Here is a 15,977-nt window from a genome sequence, read left to right on the forward strand (position 1 = left end):
TATATAAGCATTCATCATTTCATAATAATTACGAAAGTGAACTACACTTACACCGATTTGTAAATACTTTAACAATACTAAAATTTAAACACTTTATTTAGCTTTAATTTACAATTGCATTATTAATTACCCTTTTGTTATTATTTGTAAGAAGTATATTTTATAATTACGATTTTCTCTCCAAATATTATTAGTAAAAGAATAATACAAAACACATGCATAATTTATCTTATTCTATTTTATGTTTCTTTGCGTTTTATCAAACATCAACACCCACTTTCTGTTCCTCGTTATAGTATCTATCGCCAAAATACTTTATCTTTTCAATCATCGAGCTCTAAAAGTAAAACAAGTTTAACTTTCAATTTTTTAAATATCCCAGTGGGCACACGGCGGAATAAAGACGTCTTATGTACGTTCATTTCACGTCCTCTCGATTTAAAGACAATCTGAACCTTAACAAAGCGTCTTATGAACGTCTTTTTCTTGTCCGTCCCGAAAATGTAACGAAATAAATAAATTGATCGCTATTACTTTTCACGACCTTCTTTGAACGTTTTATAAACGGCTTTTTCGCGGCTGCAAGTGCGTAAAAGCATGGATTTCAAAAATGGCGATTCTTATACTTGGATCCGAGTATTTTTTTTTTTAATTTATATGCTACCTTTTTATGTTTCCTAACAGTTACCTAAATAGTAATTGTGAACTCGTCGAAGATTTTTCAATTACTATTTAGTTAACTATTTGGTAACATAAAAAGATAACACATAAAGAAACATACCACTTAAATTTTATTTACTGTAAAAAATAATAGTGTATAACCTATACACTGGTACTATATTATGGTTGTTGTTATTATTATTAATATCAATATGATTCTTATTTTAGTTTTTACTTACATGTAAAGTTTTTTATATTATCTATATTATATAACAAGCTCAAGATTAGTTTCTATAACTAATTTTAATAACTAATAAAAAATTTTTCAATTTGATTTAATTTGATTTACTTTGATCGACATGGAATAGTGCATTAACTAAAACTAACTTGGATAGTAAATGATGACTTAATAAGACTGTAACTGATTAATATATATTAAGTATTATGTGTTTTTTAGTTAATAAAAGTATTTATTTTACAAAAGTGTCAGTCATTTTTTTAAAAAGCACAACTAATATTATGATAATGGCAGCTTATGTAAAAAAATGGAAAACTACAAATAAAAAAGTGCTTGGATTACTAGATTTTAATTATGATGAAACTTTTGAAATTGAAAAACATGAAAATCTAGTCTGTGCTGAATTAAATCTCTCTGACCATTCAAATAGCAGTTGCATTCTTCGTGAATCTGATAGCAGCAGTAATAATGATTCATGTACTCTTTCAGATACTGATGAATCATATGAATCTGATTTACCTGTCTTGAGCCACATTGACAATGATGATGATACTAAATTTGATGATTCTAATTATAGCCTTTGCCAAAAACTTACTGCTTGCTCCATTCGTAACAGATGGACTAGAGCTTCTGTCAATGAGCTTCTTAATATACTTTGTGAAGAGGGGCTTGAACTTCCAAAAGATGCCAGAACACTTTTGCAAACTCCAAGGAAAGTTAATATTATACAAAAACGCGGAGGTACATATACCTATTTAGGTATTAAAAAAAGTTTAGAAACAATATTTTTGCATCACAATTTCACTGAAAGATGCATTGCATTGTGTTTTAGCATTGATGGTTTGCCATTGTATAAGTCAAGCAGTACACAGTTGTGGCCAATTTTAGCTTCTTTTGGTGACTTTGATATATTTGTTGTTGTATTGTATTGTGGAAACAAAAAACCTGATTCAATTAATGATTATTTAGAGGACTTTGTTGCAGAGTTAATTGAGTTGATGGAACATAGTTTATCAATCAATGGTAACCAATATGATGTAAAGGTTAAGTGTTTCTTGTGTGATGCCCCTGCCAGAGAGTTTTTGAAATGTATCATATCCCACACTGGTTATGACTCTTGTGAAAGATGTTGTATTCATGGAACACATGAAGGTCGTGTTGTTTTTAATGATGAGATTGATTATCCTCTAAGGGAAAACATAACATTTAAAAATTTTGGATATAATCACCATCAAACATCTATATCTCCTTTAGTTTTGATTAATTTAGATATGATCAACAATTTCCCTTTGGACTACATGCATCTTGTATGTTTAGGTGTTGTCCTTAGGTTATTGAATTATTGGAAAATAGGTCCTGGTGGTAAAATAGCTGCTCATCAATTTGAAGAAATTTCAAGCTGTCTCCTATCATTAAATGGACACATGCCAAGTGAATTTGTACGTCAGCCACGGAGTCTCAATGACTTAGATCGATGGAAGGCAACTGAATTTCGTCAATTTCTTTTGTATACCGGTCCAGTTGTTCTACGATGTATTTTATCTAAAGATTCATACAAACATTTCTTGGCATTAAGCATTGCAATAAGCATTATGTTACAGTCTGATGATAACTTTCGCATGCAGTATATTGGTTATGCAAGGAGTTTAATAACACAGTTCGTTTGTAATTGCAAATATATCTATGGAAATACATTTACAGTGTACAATATTCATAATCTATTACATTTGCCTGATGATTGTTTAAACTATAATAGTTCATTAAACACAATATCATGTTTTCCTTATGAAAGTTTTCTTCAGCGTGTATAGAAAGCTGTAAAAGGTTCTTCTAATCCAGTTGCACAAATTGTAAAAAGACAAACTCAATGGGAAAGTTCATTTGGGTTTCTAACAAAAAAAAACCTCTCAACCAAGATATCTAGTGGAGGAAAAGATAATTGCTTTCTTCTTAAAAACAACAGAATTACATTTGTTAAAGAAATCATATCAGATGATTCTTTTTTATGTGATGTAGTAAAAATTAGGCACTTGGAAGATGTGTTTAATACGCCAATTCAGTCTTCATATCTAAACATAGTGTTACTTCCACATCGAAGCAATGTAAAATTGAAGAGTAAGATCCTTTATAGAGCTTGTTTTATTAGGAAATGTGTATGCTTACCGGAACAACGTGGATTAGCAATATTTCTTGTTTTGCATGAAATAGAAAGAGGGTGATTTTCCTTAAATAAATCTTTACTGTGTTGTTTTTTAATCCAAGCGTGTCATTAGCAATGAATGAACTTAGCCCATTTTAAATGTTTCATTTGATTGTAAATGTCAGATAATAATATTTCTAAATTCTATGTTATGATATTTGTTTTATCGTTTTCAAAGAAATAGTCTTGCTCTTTTCATTTGTTTATTTCATAAAAATATATTTTTTAGAAAACACCTTGAAAAATTTAATAAAAATGGCTTGGTGCAGAGCAGTTTGGGTGGAAGAAAATTTGGAAGAGGAAGGTGTTATACTGTCAGTCTGGGTAGATGAAGATTATATATATTGGCCGTCAGGAGGAAATGTCCTCAGAGCATACAAAAAACTGACTCCACCTGATCCATCATGGCACAAGTTTGTTAAGTTAAAAGAGAAAGTTAGATATGGTAAATAGTATGTGTTTGTATAGTTAAATTAAAAGTTTTTTGATAGGCATCTTATGTTTGGTGTGTTAATACTTTTTAAAATTTTATTAAAAGATGAAAGAGAGTTATGCGAAAATTTTGAGTTTACCACTTCAAATGAAATTGAAAATGAGGTGCTTGAAAAAAAAGATCCCAACAAAAAAAAGACCAAGAAAAAGAAAATGTTAATACCAAGACCTGATCTAAACTGTATGTTGTTAAAAAAAATTATATGTTTGCAAAGTTAACAATTATATGTTTGTGTCAACTTTTAAAACTAATATTTTTGTTGGATTAAATTCTGTTTTAATAACATATCCTGACATAACAAACTTCAGATGCTTATCGAATATCTTTAAGTCACATGCTGTTAAAAGGCTGTTAATGACCCCAGACAGACCCTCAAAATTATAATAAAAAAAAACAATACTAGAAAACATGAATGTTCCTTTAAAGTCTTCATTAGCTAAAATAAGTAAGTTCATATTCTATATTTGTCATAAATTATGTTATAGTTGTCATTTAATAACCATTTGTAAACATAAACATGTTTATATTTTTAACTATTGTTTATAAACTACAAATTTATCTGTTTTGTACTGTAATTTCTTGGTATGTTTTATGCAGCTTCTTTTTTTTTTTTTTTTTTTTTTGACTATGAGAAGAATCATCTTTTATAATTTATCTATATTCACACAATTTGCTTTACTTTTTCAGTATTCCAAAAAGCACCCATGAGGAAGTTAAGTCCAACTGATGTTAGTTTAAAATCAGATAGTTCTTAAATAGAAAATTCAAAAAAAAAGTCAAATAATGCAAAATTCCCTTTAGAAGAAGGAAGTATGTAAATATGTTAATTTTCAAAGTATATTGTCTTTACTATACTTTTAAAGTTTTTCATAACCACTTTTATTTAATTTTCAGGATTTCAATACAAAGTGCTCCTCCATCTACTAACAGGCATTCGTGATGAAATGGAGGGCATTAAAAATATATTAAGAGCAGATACTTCATCATTAGATTTATTACAGATTGACACGCTAGAAGAGTTCAAAAAATTTGACTCCTCTTTATCAGATAAAGAAGTAGAAAAGAATATAGTAAGAAGTAGTACTTTTCTAAAAAATAAATTAAAAGCCTTAAACAAGAAATGATGATTAAATCATGTATAATCATGGTTTTACCTGTTGACCTATTTTCTCGGATTTGGTAACCAGCTTTGTCATTTAGAACTAGTATGACTAGTAACTACAACATTTAAGTTATGAACAAAATGTTAATTATTTGCACTATTCATTATTTTTAGAAGCGTCAATTATCAAATGTTGGTGGTAATTCCAGTTATGCAACTGTGAAAGCAATGCTTGTTAAGTATGTGTTTGCTTTTTCATGTCATCTGTAACGCACTCTCTCCAACTTTTTTTTTCATGTTTTCACTTCTATACCTCCTAAATCTTCTAACTCTCTACATGCTGATTACCAATTATCTGCATCTTTATGCTCTACATCCCTAAACCACCCTCCCTGACTCACCCTATCAGATACACTAACTATTCCTAATCTCTAAGATCATTGCATGTTTGATACATATTAGTAGAATGTAGTTTTAAAACTGGTGTCCATAATTTTTAAACTGCTTATGATTGGGTTTGGTTTTTATTTTTATCATTTATTTATTTAGATTGATGTCAAATAAACTGATGAGTTTATTTAACTTGGCTGGTACCAAAAAAGAGAGTTTTCGAAAAACAAATTTAATGAAGATAATTGTAGGTATTTTTTGTTAATATATTATATTTTTTTGTTATTATATATTTTTATATAATAATATATTTTTATTATTATATAAAATTTTCTTATGCTTATAATTTCTGAAGTGCTTTATACAGATTGTTCTTTTAATTTATACTACATACGCACAAAAATCATCTGAGTTATACATTAACAGATTAAAAAGAGTTTGTTGCATAAATTCAATTTTACTAATATTATAACTCATTTCTTAGGCTGTGCCCCGAATGCTTTAACAGAGAATGAAGTTCATTCGATTGTTGGAAACATTCTAAAACGTGCTCCAGATCGAAAAAATGGTGGCGGAAGAAATTGTTCTTCCGTCTTGTCTGCTAACAAGGATGATGTTAATGATTTTTGTGGAAGTGATGATTCACAGCATTCGTAGCATCAAACCATTTTTTGTAAATAGTTTTCTGTAAATAAATTTTACTTTACTAATTTGTGTGTTGAATTCGAACTTTTCTGCTTCTATTCAAAATGAATATGGTAGTTTAATTAAATTTGTTTAATTTATATAATTAAGAAAAAATGTTTTTAGAAAAAATAATTTAGAGTTAATATTTAAACTAAAAATTATATTAAAATAAAAACGAATAAGACGTCTTTTCGGCGTTCCATCTATAACGTTTTTCCGTATTTCCAAACTGAACCAATTTTGTACGTCCGATCGGGACGTCTTTTTTACGTTTCTCAAAGGATGTCTTTAAGACGTTCCACGCAGGACGTCTTTCTGTATTTCCAAAGCAAACAAAATAAAGACGTCCCGATGGGACGTATTTAAGACGTCTTAAAGTCGTCCGTGTGCCCACTGGGATATGAATTCTATTATTTCTTATGTATGGAGTGAGGACCCGAATTTGTAATATTGACAGAAAAGAATATTGTATAAAATAAGATATATACGGTTAGCGGTTCTTAGATTATTTTTCAACACAGATGCGAACTGCAGAACTCGTTTATTAGGCTCAACTAAATTTTAGTCGACCCTAATAAACGAGAATATTTGGTATTCTAAGACTGTGTCACAAATATTCCGCTTAATATTTCTGCGTTGTGAGGAGTTTTAATAAACTATTTTTACGGCATGATTTTTAATAACTAAATTTCTTATAAAGATAAAATATATTGTTTATGATCAGAAATATTTTCAAGTTGTTACTAGACTGGCAAATTTATGTCAAAATAGTAGATTATTATTGATTGAAAGAAAAAGGCCATCTTTTCTAATATCATGATGTAACCTCTTCGTCAACTGCTTCCTCTTTACAAACGTTGACTAAAAAGTAAAGAGAGACGCCATTTAAATTTGCATAATTCGACAACAGAAATTTTTCGGATAAGTAAAACAAGCGATATTTCACTTGGTTCAGTTAAGTACTTTTCTGCGTCACTCTGAAATATGCAACACATCAATATTTAGCTATAAATTGAACGGGTTCGATTAAAAAATCATATAATTTTAGTAATATAAAGAAGCATCTAAAGAAAGCCATATAAAATTAATTCTTTCCAAAAAAATGTATAGGTTAAGTTAACAATATACCATCGATGTAGTTTGCTTCAATTTGAGCAGCTGTCAGTGGTGTGGCCCACATTTTAAAGTCATCAATCCAGAAACGCCCACTAGTTGGATTTAATCCACCGTAAAATATTGATGGGGGTGTTAGTGGCCAAACCGTTTTTGAATTTGTCACCACTAAAAATATTAATTTAAAAATGTAAAAATGAAATGCCAAAAAAAAGCGAAATTTTCATTGAAACAAACTCTGCGATTTTGGATAAAAGCTTCAAAAATTTATCATCGCCAAATAAAAAACTGTTCAAAATAAAAGAAAATTCAAAGTAATCAATTTTTATTAAAGGAAGAATAAAAAGCTAAACAGAAAATTGCACTTAGATTGCTTTAGTTCGATGAGCAACAAAAAGTTATTTTCTTCAGGTAATTTTTATTTCAAAAAGAAAAAGATGATATTTATTTTTACACAAACTAAAATCAAAGTCAACCATTTAATGCATCGCCCATAATACACAGCGCCTAAACCAAATGTAATAAAACCAGTTATAACCAGCAAGTAACAAGCCTCCTTCAGAATTTTTTATTTCAAAAACTTAATTGTGAATTCTTTTGTCAAAGAAGGCAATTAATACTAACTTTTAAGAAATTAATGATTTGCTACATACACATCATAGAATGTTAACCCAAGTTAACAAAAATGAACAGAAATGTTACGAAATGCAGGAGAAAAAGAGCATGATAAAAAAATCAAGTATTAAAATCAAAATGACTAAACTTTCCGTTTTCTGATTGAGCTTTCCATTTTGTGAATAAGAAATCTGTTAAATGAGTTTGAAACATTTGAAACAACCAGGATTCACTTTTGTTTTGATTGTTTTCTACAATCAAATTGTGAAACATAACCATCATAATTCCTTTATTTCTTATAGAAATGCGTTACGTGTCTTTTCTGCTATTGTAACATCAATAATTGGTTGATTTGAAACTGAGAGGATCACAAAAAACTTTTAATCTACATCTAAAATGAACTTATCAGCGATATATCTTAAGCTTCCATTCCCGTCAAGATCCAAAGCTGTTTGCTGACCAAACACGATAAGATCCTTAATGCATAAGATTTGTGTGCAGCGTCAAGTTCAGCTGGAGGTGTTATGAGCTGTTCATACTTTTTATTAAACATCTTTTGAAGTTTTAAAACAAAAACCTAAAGGTTAAAGGTTGGCAAACAACTTGAGTGAATATATTATTACTTACATGTTTGACGTCAAGCACTGAAACTCATCACTTAACGATATAGATTTGGCAAAAACAGTTTTACAGATCATTTTTTTGTTTAAAGAGCATTTAATTAACTAATCTGTTTTAAACAGTTTGGTATCGTACGATTTTTTGGTGCAGTGTTGGTCATGTTTCGCAAACTTTGATAGTTTTAGCGCGGTGCTTTTGAATTGGTGTGGTGTTTCAACTTTTTTGGTTCCACAAAACTTAAAGATAACTGCTACCCAGTGGATTTTTGTATAAGTACGTATTAAAGCAAAGAAAAACCCAGCAACATAGTAATTTGATTTAAAGAAAAGGTTAGGGTATTGTTGTCTATGTTGTACGGTTGTCTATATTGCACTTTTTACAACCAATAAGTTTTTTTATGTAATTTTTATCTTCGCTAAATAATTTAAGAAGTGAATTGTTTTGTTTGTTTTTGTTTTTTTGTCATCCAACTCCATTTAGGCAAGAGCAACTTCTCATTTATTAGTTTTTGATAATATTTGAATGATATTTACTTTTTGGAATTTGCAGTTCAGCGCATTTCACTGAAAAAGGTAGAAGATATGTCTTGTTCAGTGTATTTAAGTGAAAGCATAATTTGTCTAAATTCCTTAATTTCAGTTGGAAAAAGCCGAACTATTTTATTGTTTTGATTTATAAAAAGATCTAATTTTTCTAAAGGCTGAAATGTCGTTTTTTTTAAAATAGGTAAGGTTTTTTGAAGCTTTGTCTTTCTAAATATAAGACTTTTTGAAAAAAAATAAAAGCTATTTTCTGAAAATTGCTAAGCTTTTGTTAAGTTCTTGTTAAAAAGTGTAAATGTCGATTTTTGAACAAAAAAAGTGTATTTACACATACAATGATGACATTGCAGAAAAATAGACAAAAACGTTTCTTTTTTGCTTTTTTTTTTGTGAAAAAAAAAATGATTTTTTGAATTTAAAAAGAGTTGGACTTTGTGAGCGGCAAAGTTTTACAAAGCTTGATTTTTTTTAAAAGTTGGCATTTTGACTTTTCCAACATTATGAAAGTCAAAACTAAAGTCGGAATTTGGAAAAAGTCGAGCTATTTCAAAAATTAAATTACTTAAAACCCATAAAAAGTCGTCTAAATAACGTAACAATAACGTATTTCCTACTTTTTCTTGACCATATGTATTGATGAAACGCTGAACATGAAAAAAAAATTAGTGAAAAAAAGTGGTAAGTAATTTATCATTTTTCATTGTAATTTACTTAGAAATATTATAAATACAACCACATAAGAGAGGATCTATTAACAACATCTAAATATCCACTCGCAGCTACAACTATGAAAAAAATCGTTGACTGATTCTGCGCAATGTTAAATGGAGGCCATTTAGTTATTCCTTTTAAAGTAGTTTCCGTTGCAGACAGTATGAGCGATGGCTTTATAAAGTGGTTCCGTATACCCAGGCAGTATGAGCCTTGGCTGAATGATTCAAGCAAAAGATTTTTCTTACTGAAGACGGTAGGAATCTTTGATAGGTCTAGCTAATTACTGTTTTGCTACATTGAACAATGCAGTTGATTTTTTTGATCTGACGGTCTAATTTTGCTCTTTCCTTATTATATTTTAATGAGACATTTTTTTCATTCATTCGTTAGTTACTTTTTTTGCTTTATGTTCTTTTAAGGTCGTGTCGAGTTACTTTTGAGAAAAATGTCAGAAATCTCACATGCTCTTATAGAAAAATTCCTTCTATTCCGTTCATTAAACTTTTATTCCCGCTGGTTTATAGTGAGAGTTAGCGTTTTCCTGATTTTGACTGAAGAAGTATTTTACAAAAATTGATCCAAATACTTTAAAATAAAATAATAAACATTGTTGTTTTTAGGCTTATAATTTTAAAGAACATTACCTATAAAAATAGATCAAAACAACACAGCTTTTAATGGGCTTTTTTGCTGTTTTTAACAAACATTGATGTTTTTAAAAAAATTGGAAACGAGATTCAAGAGTTTTGTAAGCTAAGAGCTTTGTTTTTGCCTGAAGGTAACTTTAGGTGGTGTGACAATACGCACAAAATCAGTTTAAACAGAATAAATAACTTAAGAATTAAAGTAGCTTATTGCAAAAAATTAATACAATGTGATTAAATAATTGAACTAATATAATGTAATTAAATAAAAGAATTAATATAATGTAATTAAATAATTGTGATAACTAATCAATTAGTTAACCCAATTATTTAATTAATAAAACCCGGAGATCTAAATTTTCTACTAAAAAAACCCTAAGCTTTATTTAACACTTACATGATCCTGTTTAAACTACGATTCTCTGATCAGGGGGTCCTTTCTTAAAATGTAACTTCGTGATACTTGTTAAACATACTACAAAGTTTAAATTTGGTACCTTTTTCTTTTTTACATAGATTTTTTTGTGGGTACTCATAATAAAGTTGCAATAAAAATACTTGTTAAATATATTGTAAAGAAAAGCTTGTATTTTAATACTTGTTTGACTGTCCATAAGCTTTCCATCTAAGTATCCCCAGAGTTGGATGCCTGGAATTGTAACCCCAGCTATTTGATGCCAGCGTTCTGCATTGTTCCCGGAAAACTCAACAATCGAAGAATTTTTTCTGAAAATATAAAGCCTTCCTAGAAAACTGTCATTGATGTAGTTATTTACCAAGTCTTGTACTCTTATAGATTATAAGAACCTACTCTTGTCTTGCCAGAACTTGCCACTTTTCTCGGTAATGATCGTACATTATGGACATTCCTTGTCCCTAATGAAAACAAGATTTTCATGTTAAATACAGTTGAAAAAATAGCATGATAGAGCTCCTAAAATTCTTAAACAATTCAAGGTTAATGTAATATCAAAAGAAAAAAGAAAAACTTCTTTAAAAAGATCTTTTTAAACATGCATATACCTTGCAAACATATATAAGAAAACCAAAGTATTGATTGGTTTTTTATTTCAAAAGTAAACTTAGTAGTTTTCATCTCTTACTCTTTTTATCATGTCGTGTCATTTGTTTTTTGTTTTTTTTTTTTATTGCTTTTTTTTTAACTTTACTGATTTTTCAGAGTTATGTAGGTAAATTTGAATTTGAAAGATATATGATTATGCATATAAGAATTGATCAAGAAAAAGAATGCAAATAGATAGGATTAAAGATTAAAAGCTTTCATAATGCAAGGAAATACAAAATATAATAGAATAATAGTAAGAACAAAACAAAACTCTTGCATACCGGAAAGTTTATAAAACTGGTTGCATTTGCTGACTTAGATTTATCTAATCTAGATTTTTCATTCACTCCAATCTTTTTTTCAATTTTTTTTCATTCAATCCAATCTTTTAATCAATTTTAAACACGCATATACCTTGCAAACTTATATAAGAAAACCAAAGAATTGATAGTTATTTTTGGGGTTAAAATTTTTTTATTTTTTTATTTCAAAATTAAACTGAGATCAAACTTCGTAGCTTTCATATTTAATTATTTCATATTTAATTATTTCATATTTAATTATTTCATATTTAATTATTTCATATTTAATTATTTCATATTTAATTATTTCATATTTAATTATTTCATATTTAATTATTTCATATTTAATTATTTCATATTTAATTATTTCATATTTAATTATTTCATATTTAATTATTTCATATTTAATTATTTTAATTATTTAATTATTTCATATTTAATTATTTCATATTTAATTATTTCATATTTAATTATTTTAATTATTTAATTATTTCATTTTTAATTATTTCATATTTAATTATTTTGATTATTTAAATATTTAATTATTTATATATTATACTCTTTTTATCATGTCGTGTCATTTGGTTTTTTTGATGCATTTATTATTATTTTTACTGATTTTTTAGGATTATGTAGGTAAATTTGAATTTGAAAGGTATGTATGATTATGAATTTAAATAATCAAGACAAAGTATGCAAAGAGATAGGATTTAAGGTTAAAAGATTTCATAATATAAGATGGTACAAAATGTTATTCAGTAATAATAAGAACAAAACAACACTAAGGTTACCAACCCCAAAGTTTATAAAATTAGTTGCGTTTGCAAAATTTGTTTTATCTAATCTGGATTTTTCATTCACTCCAATTTTTATCCAGAGAGAAAACGTGAAACCACCATTAGCACATGCTGTGGAGCCCCTGTGGAAAAAAAAGCTTAATGCAATCAAAAATCTTCCTTTACATGACCTCGAGCTGCATAAAAGTAAAAACTATTATAAAACTGTAAACTGTTTGAAATATGTCACCTGATTTGTACAAAAGAGCTGCGTAAGTTTGTATCAAAAACCAATTTGATTTTAATTTTTAGTTTTTCTTTCTGTAAAGTCAAGTTTAAATGAAAACACATCTTCGTTAAGGTATTGATTTATATATTTTAATATTTACACCCGGTTATTAAGAATATTTTTCACTCTGCTTGCAGGAGTTTCTTTCCTACATTTTAGATATTCAATTAAGATTATCAAAAAATCTAAAAACTAAAATCTTCAAAAAATGTCCATTATAGGACATAAAATGGTATGTTTACTTAACTTTCTGTATTTAATGTTAAAAAATCAGACCATAATGTAAAGAGATTAATCAGATAATAATCTTAGATAACAGAAACCAGGTGTTTAAGTTAATATATACCTCTAACTTAATAAAATTTAAAAAAAACTAGCGGTGAAAACTAATGCTAAAAATGGTTTAACCAGGTAAAAGAGTTCAAGGGTTCCAAACTTTATATTGATTGAACTTTTATTAATTGAATCCTGTGACGCAATAGCATAAAAGTAAGGAAGAGTTACGTGTGATTCACAGCATAAAGTTTTCAAGAATGGTTATAATAAATTAAAAATCTATTTGTTTTTCATATTTATGCAGAAAAATTTATAGCAACAAAAAACAGAGAGTTTAAAAGTTGCATGTTTTATTTACTTCTACTTGAAATTTAGCAGCAGCTTGAAAATAAGTGACCACCTTTTTTCTTGTTACAATTTCTCTTTGTAAGCTCTTCATAAAAAAAGGGTTTATAAATATTGTTAAGATATTATTTGTTGATAAAAATTTAATTTTTTTTTATTTAACTGTTTTTAACATTTTTTTAGTTAATATGATAATGGAACCACCTCATATTCTCTGAATTTATGTAAATAATTTTGTTAGAGTAAACTTCTTCTTTTAAGCAGTTGTTTTATATGCTCCCATATTGAATAATTAAAGTATACTATATTGAGAATATTTGAAATTAATTTTCACGCACAAAAATGTCAAGGAAAAAGCAAATACTAATTGAAAAATAGTAATAGTAGCTGTAATCAAAATAATAAACTGTGGAACAAAACTTAAAAATTTAAATTTAAAAGCCCTTTTTTAATAAGATTGAGCGATTTGAAATAGTTTTAAGCAGTTCTTAGAATTTAAGAGATCATATCAGAAGAATTTCCAGAAAGTTTGAGGCTATAAATTTGCGTGGTTCAAAAGATATTGCTCTTTGAAGTTTTATAAAAACTTGACTTGCTTATTTTTTGATGCTGTTTGGATGCAGTACTTTTTATCAATCAGAAAATTCAATTTAAATGTGATGAAGTGCTGCTTTTTCTATGAGCCATTTTGTATGCATAACCATTTTGTATACACAGAAAGAAAAACTCAGGTCTTCAATATGACCACACCATTCTTTTTTAGTTAGCTGAGAACACTTCAGGAGCGTGTAATATTGTAATTTCTGTACTTTTAAGTTACAATTCTCTAACCAAATCTAAACTTATAATTATATGTTATGTACTTTTTAGAAAGAATTTTAGGTTTAGCTCATTTCAAAAACAATTAAACTTCTTATAAGCTCAAATTTAGTCTAAAAATTATATCTCAAAGCTCTGCTTGCTTTGAAATATTTAAAAATTATTTTAACTTTTATAAGAAAAAAAGTCAACGCGCTAATGAACTACTTTTTAGCATTGTATCTGTAAATGTGTGATTAGCCAAAATGCTTTTAATAAAATTAAAAAAAAAAATAATCGGTGGATTTGTGCATATGCATCCTTTTTCATAGTCGGTAATTATCTTTTGAACTACTTTTTTTTTAATTTAATTGGTCAATATTAGTTTTTCAATATATAAATTTTACTTAAGTTTTTATCTGAATTTAAATATCATATTCATTTACAGAAATAGAAACCTGATTTTAATATGTGAAAAAAATGTCTTTGCACCTCATCTTTGTTCTTATATATATTATTGCCTGGGCACGTCTTTTTTTTCAAAGATTTATCTGTATGAAAAAGAAAAATGAGTCATGCTGTTCTAATCCAAATCCAAGTGTCCAAACAGTGCAGGGTTTTAACAGAAAGAGAGAGAGAAGATATTTTTTTAAATGAGACTAAAAATTGCGTAGAATAGAATAGAATTAAGAATTAGAATAGAATAGAATTGAGCCCATGTTGAGAAGCTAAATAATGTTCACGTTGGACGGTTTGTTCTTGTAGCAACTTGTTTTGGAAAGCAATTAAATCACCCTGTTGGACATATAGCTACAGTAATTGATGATGACGATATGCTTATCAACTTCCCAGTTAGATTGAATAAAAGTTTTTATCAGCCACACCCTGAACTAGAACCTCCATAAGACAAATGTTACATCAACAAGATACTCCAGAGCTAAGTTATAAAAAGTATTTTACTTTTAGTAAAGTAAAATGACATCAAAATTATTGTCAAATTCTAAAGAGAAATAATTTTTATTACATAAAATCTAAAAGTAGTACTTTATTTTGTGAGTGTCAAGAGCCATTTTGATTGAAGGATATCAGCTCAAGCACAAAACCACCTTTTACTTTTTTCAAAAGGTATTTAGGTGGATAAACCATTTTCAAAAAAACCAAATTTCAATAGCTCGTTAGCACAGATGAGGTTTTGAGACATGTTTGTTAGACTTAACACGAGCTTAAAAGGACTTAAATTATTTATAAATTGAGTAGAACCTGAAACTCCCCCCTAAAAGTTCAGAACATGCTGACATAAGTCTTGATTTGCAAGAGACTTGGTGTTCAAAAGAACGGAATTGTTGTAAAATTCTTATAGAGTTCTTGTGAATGGCAACTTTTGGCTTCCGTATCAGTTATGACTGAAGCCTAAACCATTTTTCGGCAACATTGTACTTGTTTCAAATATTAATATGCTTTCACACGTCCTACTTTTTATTCAATTAAGTTGTATAATGATCGTTCAAGTACCATGTGTCCCTTAGGTCACTGCAAAGACAAATCTATTTTATTTTTCCAAATGTTTATTTAAACAAACAAAAGTAAATGGTAAATAGACGTTTCAGGAATGAATTTTGTAAATACCATTAGTTCTGTTTACCATCACTTTCCAGTATTAATTGAAGGCAATCAATAAAAGACAGAAGCACATAAATTTTTTAGATTATAAATACTTTAAATCTAAATAGCTAAAAAAAAAGTACTACCATTTTCAAGATTTTTTAAGGAAAAGGACTACAGAGTCAACATCAAAGTATCTTAACTGCGTTTGTATGTTTGTATTATAAAAATATAAAAAAGCATACTTTTTTATATTTTTGATATAAAAAAGTATGCTTTGCTATATAAATTTATTGAAATCTTCTCTTAATTTGGATCAGTTTATCTTAAAAATTAATATATTTTCTTGCAGTTCTTTCTCATGGTGGGACCGTCGAATAAATATTGTCATTGTGTTATTATGTTTTTTTTGTTCTTGCTACATATTAAAATGTTTTGAGTGCTGCATATTATTTAAAGTGTTTTGAGTTTTAAATGTTTTTATACAAAGTAGTGCTGTCGAAG

General features: G+C 27.9%; 3 protein-coding genes across 3 annotated transcripts in view; 2 read left to right on the top strand and 1 right to left on the bottom strand.

Moving 5' to 3' along the window:
* LOC149881450 (uncharacterized) overlaps positions 1-15,977 on the bottom strand; it is a 27,495-nt gene continuing 11,518 nt past the window's right edge. The window contains exons 5-9 of the mRNA XM_090069883.1: positions 12,183-12,306; positions 10,831-10,895; positions 10,618-10,745; positions 6,899-7,051; positions 1-337 (exon numbers count right to left, since the gene is read on the bottom strand). Coding sequence (XP_089926009.1) covers positions 324-337; positions 6,899-7,051; positions 10,618-10,745; positions 10,831-10,895; positions 12,183-12,306 — 484 coding nt within the window. The 3' untranslated portion in view covers positions 1-323. The remainder of the gene's footprint in view (positions 338-6,898; positions 7,052-10,617; positions 10,746-10,830; positions 10,896-12,182; positions 12,307-15,977) is intronic.
* On the top strand, positions 1,105-3,138 carry LOC149881451 (uncharacterized). Its single transcript, XM_090069876.1, has one exon. The coding sequence runs from the start codon at positions 1,105-1,107 to the stop codon at positions 2,707-2,709; it is 1,605 nt and encodes a 534-aa protein (XP_089926002.1). The 3' UTR covers positions 2,710-3,138.
* Positions 1,116-5,793, top strand: LOC149881452 (uncharacterized). The gene is made up of 7 exons (XM_090069099.1): positions 1,116-3,543; positions 3,637-3,804; positions 4,279-4,338; positions 4,486-4,661; positions 4,868-4,932; positions 5,243-5,334; positions 5,568-5,793. Exons 1-7 carry the CDS (start codon positions 3,354-3,356, stop codon positions 5,738-5,740), a joined length of 924 nt encoding a protein of 307 aa, XP_089925225.1. The 5' UTR covers positions 1,116-3,353; the 3' UTR covers positions 5,741-5,793.

Source organism: Hydra viridissima, unplaced genomic scaffold, assembly GCF_058129835.1.
Source record: "Hydra viridissima isolate aposymbiotic clone 2 unplaced genomic scaffold, HvirCarnegie_v1 scaffold_12, whole genome shotgun sequence".
NCBI lineage: Eukaryota > Metazoa > Cnidaria > Hydrozoa > Anthoathecata > Hydridae > Hydra > Hydra viridissima.

Coding starts and splice junctions, on each gene's coding strand:
- LOC149881451 (XM_090069876.1), top strand. CDS start 1,105: ATGTGTTTTTTAGTTAATAAAAGTATTTATTTTACAAAAGTGTCAGTC.
- LOC149881452 (XM_090069099.1), top strand. CDS start 3,354: ATGGCTTGGTGCAGAGCAGTTTGGGTGGAAGAAAATTTGGAAGAGGAA. Junction 4,933..5,242: donor GTGAAAGCAATGCTTGTTAA/GTATGTGTTTGC, acceptor TTATTTATTTAG/ATTGATGTCAAATAAACTGA. Junction 5,335..5,567: donor TTTAATGAAGATAATTGTAG/GTATTTTTTGTT, acceptor CTCATTTCTTAG/GCTGTGCCCCGAATGCTTTA.